Source organism: Glycine soja, chromosome 12 (genome assembly GCF_004193775.1).
Source record: "Glycine soja cultivar W05 chromosome 12, ASM419377v2, whole genome shotgun sequence".
Lineage (NCBI taxonomy): Eukaryota > Viridiplantae > Streptophyta > Magnoliopsida > Fabales > Fabaceae > Glycine > Glycine soja.
The window spans coordinates 4,628,392-4,637,365 of record NC_041013.1 but is presented as its reverse complement, the minus strand read 5'-3'; the positions used below and the strand labels follow the sequence as shown (position 1 = coordinate 4,637,365).

At 33.0% G+C, this 8,974-nt stretch overlaps 1 protein-coding gene across 1 annotated transcript; it reads right to left on the bottom strand.

The window, feature by feature from the left end:
- Positions 1-5,912: 5,912 nt before the first annotated feature.
- LOC114380203 (expansin-A4-like) lies at positions 5,913-8,471 on the bottom strand. The gene is made up of 3 exons (XM_028339176.1): positions 8,265-8,471; positions 7,814-8,132; positions 5,913-6,677 (listed from the first exon to the last, which is right to left on the bottom strand). The coding sequence occupies exons 1-3, from the start codon at positions 8,413-8,415 to the stop codon at positions 6,368-6,370; spliced, it is 780 nt and encodes a 259-aa protein (XP_028194977.1). The 5' UTR covers positions 8,416-8,471; the 3' UTR covers positions 5,913-6,367.
- Positions 8,472-8,974: the final 503 nt, after the last annotated feature.

Below are 8,974 nucleotides of genomic sequence, written 5' to 3'. Positions count from 1 at the left end.
ATGAGAATATATTTCTAGTCTGTTGACTCGACCATCTTAATAGGCTGTGATGATGGATAATTGGTTTTGAGATTTGATAAATTTTATGTGTCTTGGTATGAGTAGTTTAAATATAAATCATGGTTTCATTGTAAGAGAAATCAAAACTATCAACGAGAATCACACTCACACCTAGAGCCCAAACCGAAAATACATGATAATTGGAGGAGAAATTGAAATATTTTTTTGGACCTTTCGAATTGGTCATTCCAAAAGCAACAGGGAAGTGCAGGAAGCAATAGCCTTGAAACTCTTGTTTAATCACTCGCAAGAAAAGCAGGGAATGATACGTTTTCAAATGGGTAACTAAGTTGCTAATAAAAAGGTATTTCTTCATCCACAATTCATCTCCAATATTTTGGCTCTGTCTTTCCATCGAGATTACACAAATGCTTTGCCAACTCACCATACATATTGATGCCAAGATGTGCAAAACGAGTTGGGTCGAGGTGAATTTCGTATAGGCTACATTTTTGTTGGTCTAGCCTAACTTGTAGGCCCAAATGAGACAGGACACATCAAGTATCAACCCATTTTTTTGTCTTAAATTTATATTCATTTTAAAAAGTAATAATTCTTGCCATGGGCATTTGTATCATCCACTTCCCATTTTAAATACTGCACCTCTAAGAGAAAGCTGAATGGACAAAAATGTCCTGTCCTCTTTCTTCTATCTTCTTCCTCTCTTGTTCTCTCTCATCGTGACCACAACATTGTACCGGTGGAAGTGTTCCTCGGCGGTGTACCTGGTGGACCTTGCATTTGGGCAGATTTCCACAAGGGTGGGTTTGGGTGACAAGACCTACCTTTCAAGAGGAATCACTTCTTGCCCACCCAATCTTTGCATGAGCGAAGCGCATTTGGAGGTAGAGGCCGTCATGTTTGGCACTGTTGAAAATAATTCAAGTCTCACATTGACTAAAAGTAATTCCACATTATAATATATAAGTGAGGGACAACCCTCACCCCTTAAGTTAACTTTTGAGGTTGAGTTAGGTCTCTCACATTATACATTCTAAGATGGTATTTCTGATCCTGAGACTTAAGCCTCTCACATTATACATTCTGAGAGGCACCTTGGACATTAATATTCTGGAACCCAACACCATCTCTCTCAGCCATGTGAACTGTCGCTAAGCTTTTCAAGCAGTCTTTTTTGGAATAGGAGAAATACTATTTTGGAAGTATATCCGTATTATTGAATAATTTATTTCAGAATAGAAAAAATCTTTTTTGGAATTACTATTTTATAATAGAAAAAAAAATCTTATTTTGAAATATCTATTCTGGAATAGTTGTATAATTCCGAAATACAAAGAAAGGTTAATATGACTTCCCTTGTATTTCAATGGGGTTTTTTGATGGAGTGGTGATTTAGATGTCACTTGACGACAAAAGAAACGAATGCTAGAGATGACACTCGACGCAAATGGGAGGACCTTGTGGAAGTGCAAGAAACAAATGCAGGCCAGTTTGGGGATACTTCAAAATTGGGAAGTGCAGGATTCAAAAATAGGAGGTACAATATTCAAATATCCGATTCATGGACCCACTTGACCTGTTAGCCCAGTTCTTTTTACAGCTTATATTTAAGAGTCTGGTCCACCATATTAAATCATATTTAACAGCTTTACGTCAAAAGAATGCTAACGGAGTTACATGACAACTGAAGGTAGATATTAAAATATAAAAGAATTATTCGTTCAGGAGTTAAAACCTAATATTTTTTAAGTATAAGATCAAAACGATAAAGTTGGAACAAGTAGAGAGACTAAATATATATATATATATATATATTTTAAGTATAAGATCAAACGATAAAGTTAAAACAAGTAGAGAGACCAAATATATATATATATATATATATATATATATATATATATATATATATATTTTAAGTATAAGATCAAAACGATAAAGTTGGAACAAGTAGAGAGACCAAATATATATATATATATATATATATATATATATATATATAATTTTTTTTTTCTTTTTACCGTAAAAGGAAATAGATTAAAGCGCGTAAGATTGTCTTGTAACGCAGTGCTTGAACATGATGGTGAATGGTGATAGCCAATTTAGTATGAGTGCAATAATAATAAACCTACGATCACAAGGGCCTTCATAATTTGTTTTACCTGTTCCAGTTGTTTCTTTGGCACGTTTTTTAGTAATGATAACACAATTGCAGGTTCTCTGGTATGAAAATGTTTTTAATTATTTTTTGTTCGTATATTTTCAATAATTACAAAAAAGGTAATATTTATTTATATTTAAAAATATTTAAAAATAAGAAAATATATATTTTTATTTTATAATCTTTTTACAATATCTTAAAATAAATATTTTAAAGCTATTAATAAGGCTGGTCAATATTTATCTATAGGTCTAAAGTGTATTTTCAAAAAATTCGTCCAAAAGAATAAAGTGAATTTTAAAATAGAGTATTTTTAAAACAATTTATTGAAGTCATTGTGATTTTATTAAAATTTATTTTAAATTTTTTGAAATGAAAACTCACTTCTAGATTATTATAATTAATATTTTAAAACATTTTTAAAATTAAAATATAATCTATTTATTTAATTTTTCTTTGGACATTATTCGTTTAAAAATCATTATATTCAGATGGTTGAGTAATGTGAATTGTTGAAAACTCTCTAATATCTTAATTTGATTGTAACGAATACAACAAAATCTGTTTTACCTTTAGAACAAGTATAAAAATTAGCATGACCTTTTGTGTTTGTGCGTGATGATTTTCCAGCTTTGTTATGAGCTTTTGAGAGTAAGTAGTTAAGTCACAGGTAGGTATTTAAAGACAAGATGGCAACACACAACTTACTTGTTTCGTCTCCACGCGCCTACGCGGCTATTGGTTTCGCTTAAGCTAAAAGCAATTGTTTCACAAAACCGAATGGAAGAAGTGGAAATATATTGGGAAAAAATGTAAATTATATTAAACCCAAAATGATATAATAATAAAGGGGCATACCCTGCAGTTAAAGAAAATTAAAAGTCTTCCTAATACAAGAAGACCTATATCAAGATGCTAAAACAAATGCAACAGGTGCGCTTGTCTATACATAAGAAATTTAATCTTGCTAATAACCTCTATTACAGAAAATTGATAATCTTCAAAAATAGTTTGTTCCTAGACAGCCAAATGCAGTAGACTGTAATTGTTATAGCCAGACAACTTAATTTTCCTTGAACAGCTGATGTGGATCTGCTCCTAATTAAAGAATCAGTAATGCGTTGTAAAGAAATGAAACGCCTACGGAGATGAGCCAAATCACGAATGTGAACCCAAACTTGAAGAGATTTCGTGTAAGAAAATAACAAATGAGCATTTAAGTCAAACTCATTTGAATATAAAAGGCAGGGAACCTTGTTTGGAAATATATATGTATATGTTTTTATGATTATGTATAACTGAAATGAATTATGAAAATTGTTTGTCAAGTTAGAAAATTTAACATCATGGGCATAATCATTCCAAATCGGCAGATGACATGCGTTCTTTCATTCAAATTCTTATCCACGATGTGGACCTTGACATTAATTTTTTTGCTCTAGATTCATTTTAAGAAGCTTTTTTTTTTTTGTTGAGAGGTCATAAAGACCAATTTGCTCCACTTCCCTTTTAGTCCAGTAAAGTTGCAACTAGAATTTAATCCTACCTGCTTCAATTAATCAATTCAAACCTTTCATTTATTATTTGTTAAAAAGTTGTTGTGATGGTTATCTTAGTCAATTAGCATTTTATGACAAATGCTATTTTTTTATTGGTTAATAAATAAAATATTAAATATATTATTTAAAGTAAATTACATATGTCTCTCTTCATGTTTAAAAAAATTACATATGTCTCTTCTTCTTTCGAAAAATCTACACATATTTCTTTTAAAGTTTAAGAAAATTACATATATCTCTCTTAAGATTTAAGAAAATTAATAATATCTCTTTTTTATTTTTAAAACCTAAACAAACTCTCTAAATATCGTTTAAGCATTTGATAATAATAAGTTATGTGCATTGATAATTTTGATTAAAAAACGGTTAAATTGTTTTTCATTCTCATAAATATGGAAATGTTTTAAATTCATAATTGCAATTTTTTTTTGTTTACTGTTCCTCCTCGCAAAATTTAAATCTTTTATTTTTTGGTCTGAAATTAGGTTTGGGTACTTATGAACTTACATGCATGTTATGGTAAAAAAGTGTCAAATTTTTAAAAGTTCTACATCGACTATATGCCCAAAACATACATGAATGTTGTAGAAAGTATCAAATTTTTCAACTTTTATATATCACTTATATATATAATTGATATAGATTCTAAGATAGCGTACACTTAAGTTCATAATACTCGAACCTAACTCTGAGCAAAAAAGTAACATATTTAAATTTGATGATAATGCAAAATAGATAATTTTTTTGTTGTAATGGATTATGAGCATTTTCATATTTATGAGAACAAAAAATATATTTTTGTATTTTTTAATTAAATTGTTAACACATAATTTGTTATTATTAAATGTTTAGATGATATTTATGAGATTTGTGTAAGTATTAAAAATTTAAAAAAAAAACATGAATAATTTCCTTAAGAGGAATGCTGAGGTTAAACTCTTTGAGAGTTTACTTACTTTTTCTAATTGGTCTAGACCACCTCATTTTTTAAAACCACTATTTGTCTACCGATTCTCCAAGTTTAGTAACTTTATATTTTTTTAATCAATTTTAAGATGCAAGCTGTCATCCTCACTGCACAACACAAACCATTGGTTCACCGAAATCAAAGTTGTATATATATTTTCCTCTTCATCATAGCTTCCTTTTTTAATTGATTTAGGTTGATATCTCTATTTTTTTAACTGGTTCTTTTCTCGTTTTGTACCCTCAAATCTTTACAAGAAATTTTGGAAAACCAAATAAAGGTGTCTCCAACTGATGTGGTTATGCAATTCAATACAAGTAATATGCAGATAATGTGTAACAAATTAAATAGTATAGGCAGGATTTCATTAAATCCGAAATACCAACAAGAAATAATCCAAACGATAATAAGTTTGGCCAAAGAAGAGATACATTACAGAGAAGGAGATCACAAAATCCACACCAATCCCTTCAGTCCACTCGCTACCTAATTATATCCATCTTTTTTCCTCTCCTGCCCTCAACTTCCATGTAGCACCCCTTCCAAATATGAAAGTGACGAAGTTGTTGGTGCAAGAAATGTAAGGGCAAGAAGGGTAAAATAATGGGTAAATGAATTTGGACCCTACGCTGCAAGCTTGTTGCTTGACTGTGCCTGTGTGGGAGTTTTCCATATATGAAAAAGGGGCAACGCGTTAGGGTTGAAAATAAAAATTTGGGTCTTAAAAAAAATATAAATTTATTAAATCTGGAGTACAGTTAAACAAGTTAAAGTTTTAAAAAATAGGTGAGGTGGACCAATCGGGAAGAATGTATTAGCGGAATCTAATGATATTTACTCCTATTATATTCTTTCTTTTGCTTTGACTCTGCTAATTATTAAGTTTCTTTTAAAGATGTCACCGGATTGTTTGATGGGAGAGAAGAGAAAGGTGTAAAACTCACAAAAATTTGAAAATTTCTTCATCTTTTCTTCCTATTTGATCTCAACCAAAGGCTTTGATCTAAACCAAATCAAGGCCACCTGATCCACACATCCCCTAGAAAAGGAAAAAACGAAAGAGAAGAGAAAATGAGAAATGCATGTGAATGAAACAAACAAAACACTCATTTTCAATTATAGGGTTCTTTGTAAATTGCATTGGTTGGAAATCTATAATGCAATCTGACTGACTTGATTTCAATCATCAACTTAAAGAGAACAATAATGCAGTTAAATTCATAGAACAAATTTATACCATTAATAATATATATAACACCATGATTCTATAATAAAAAGCGCAAATTAGCTGCGGGCTACCATTTTGCTTAAGCCACTTCAGCGTTACCTACAACACTTTCTCTCATCCTTTCGCTCTCCCTTTCGCCTTTTCCATTCCTATTACGCCCCTTTGGTCTACGGTACAAATTAAAATACAACTTCACGCACCCCAACTATAATTATAAAACCCACCCAATCAGAAAAGAAAAAAAAAACACTAAAACCCAACAACATCTAAAGTCACAATTAAGAAGTTGTCACTCACTATCCAGTCAAACGACCATCTAGGAATAAGTAATTAAAAGGCGGGAACCTTGAAAAAAAAAGGATTACAATAAAAAAATATACATAAGCATGTCATTGATGTTGATGACATGGGTGGTGATTATGATTAGGGTTTTTTCAGACACGGAAATTCTTTCCGGTGAAAGTTTGACCGAATTGCCAATTGGGTGGAGCGATGTTCCACGAGGTTGAGGTGCGGCGGTCGCTGCCGGTGACACGGAAGGACAGGGCCTGGCCCACCAAAACCGCGTTTGACTGCCAGTTCTGACCCCAGTTACGGCTCATTGGCATCCACCCGGTTCGGGTGCCCTTCACGTACGTGCGCACGATATCACCCGCACCCGCTACGTTGCTAATCAGCACCAGGTTGAAGTAACGGAATCCGTTTATCGTGAACCTTATCCCTCCGTGCTTTCTGCATGGCACCCTGCGTAAATACCAACCAAACCTAGTCGTCAATTATTTTTTTTTAACCTTTCCCCACTCCTTCAAAAAGTAAACTACCCCACCACAATATCCAACTAACACAGTTAATAAAGATACTTTATACTAGTTTATATAGTAGTACTTTATACTCGCTTAATTAACCTACAGTTCTAAAACAAGGTTAAGTAGATATCAATTACTATCAAATAAGAATGGACGTAATTAAGATTATAAATTTATTTGGTGCGTTTACGTACGTAACACATTAGATATGAGAATGCAATAACACCACCGAAAGTGACTAGAAAGTAAAAATTAATGATAAAAAAGGACCGCAATAACACTAGCTGGTGAAGGATGAAATTAAGGAAGATCCTAAATTGGTGAAAGGTTGAGTGAAAGAAACCCCGAATTTAGTGACAAAAATTGACCCTGCCCCACCCTCCTCCACTGAATTAAATCAGACACAGCCCATGCCGAAAACTGTAGAAAGCATAATGTTACATAAACAAATCACCGTCACATTGGCTAAAGTAACAAACCATATGGGAAATGAACTAACTAGTAACTACCTAGGGAATTGTTAGGTTCAAGTCAGTAGCTTCCTTTCTTTTCCTTTCAGTTTCACTCTGTGACCAGACGAGACCCCTACCAATTTTCGTGCCTAGTACACTTTATCAATAAGTCAATAATCGTACTTCCAACCCAAAAAGAACAAAAGAATCCAAAAATCACGTATGAGAGAAAAAAAAAAAGTAACAAAAATAAGAAAGTAAAAAAGTATATAAAAAAACCACTATAATCATTAAAGATCATGCTCCAAGTATATGATAGCTTTACATTATCAATAAATAAGAAATAGGCCTTGTTAACCAATAAAAAAGTTATAAATAATACAACTTTTCGTCTTCAAATATATATATATATATATATATATATATATATATATATATATATATATATATTTATTAAAGTTCCTTTAAAAAATATTCTTAAGACACGAACTAACATTTGTGAAACTGTTTTACTGCTATCATTATATAATTCAGTCTACTTTTATCAGTTTATTCCCTTCTAAGTTGACTAACAACAAAATGTGTATTAAAATGGATGTGTTAAAAAGAGCATGTTGCTAACCGGCGATAGGCAACGGGGACGATTCCGGCGCGGTATTCGGCGATTTTAAGGAACATGGGCATGGCGAGGTCGAAGTGAGGGCGAGGAGGGTTGCACCAGCCGCCATTGTCGTTAGGAAGAGCGAAGTTGGGAGGGCAAAAGTTGGTGGCGGTGATGAAGATGGAAGGACTGCCGGAGTGGCACCACTGCCTGTCGTTTGCGCACTTTATCTCAAAACACGCACCGCAGCTAAGCCCGCTGTTGAAGAGCGCCGTGCTCAATGCCGCCGTGTTCACACCATAACCCTGGCTGTACAGGTTTCCATACCCACACGCTCCCCCTGCAAAATAAAATCTCCTTAAAAATAGGCACATTGTGAGTACTAAGTACATGCTACATTCTAGGTGACACCAAATGAGATATAAGTTTGGTCTAGTGACAATGACGAAGGTGTTGGTGAGTTAGTTCAAACCCATGGTGCCGGAAGCATCGGAGCCTCCGTAGAAGGTGGCGTGGGCACTTTGCCATGCACCAGCAGAGTAAACCCCTGGGATTCGAGCTTGAACCATACATGTTAAGGAGATAATGAAGAAAATGCAAAGCACATTGTTGGCCACAGCCATTTTCTTCTTTTCTTTGTTTCTCTGGGAGATTCGGGGATTAGAGGTGATTGGTCAGTAGGAGAGGGTGGAGTACTTATGTAGCAGGGGAGGCGCTAGTGACAGCTTGCACTGGAGGGGCATTTTTTGGAAATTTCTTTTTAACTTTTCTATCATTATTATTAAATGCTACTTTGCATAATTTATAATAACATAATATTTTTCTTTTCATACAAAAACCACCAAATATATTTGCATTGTTACTGGCTACTCTAATCTTGAACACGTATTGATCACCTTCCGTTTACGTGTGGGCTCCACTACCCACACCACCTCACCTTCACTGGATTTCTTGGAGATTACCACTCACGCTCTTCACAAGCGAGTGATATGAAAACCCTTTTTTCTTTCTTGTACTTATTTTTTTACTAAAAAATAAAAAAATTCTCTCCAAATCAGATTTGATAACTTCACATGTAACACTTACATAATTATTTACAAATTACACATTCATAAAATTTTTACATCAGTGGTAAAAATTAAATTTATATTCTTTTTAAAATATGAATTTATTTATTATTAC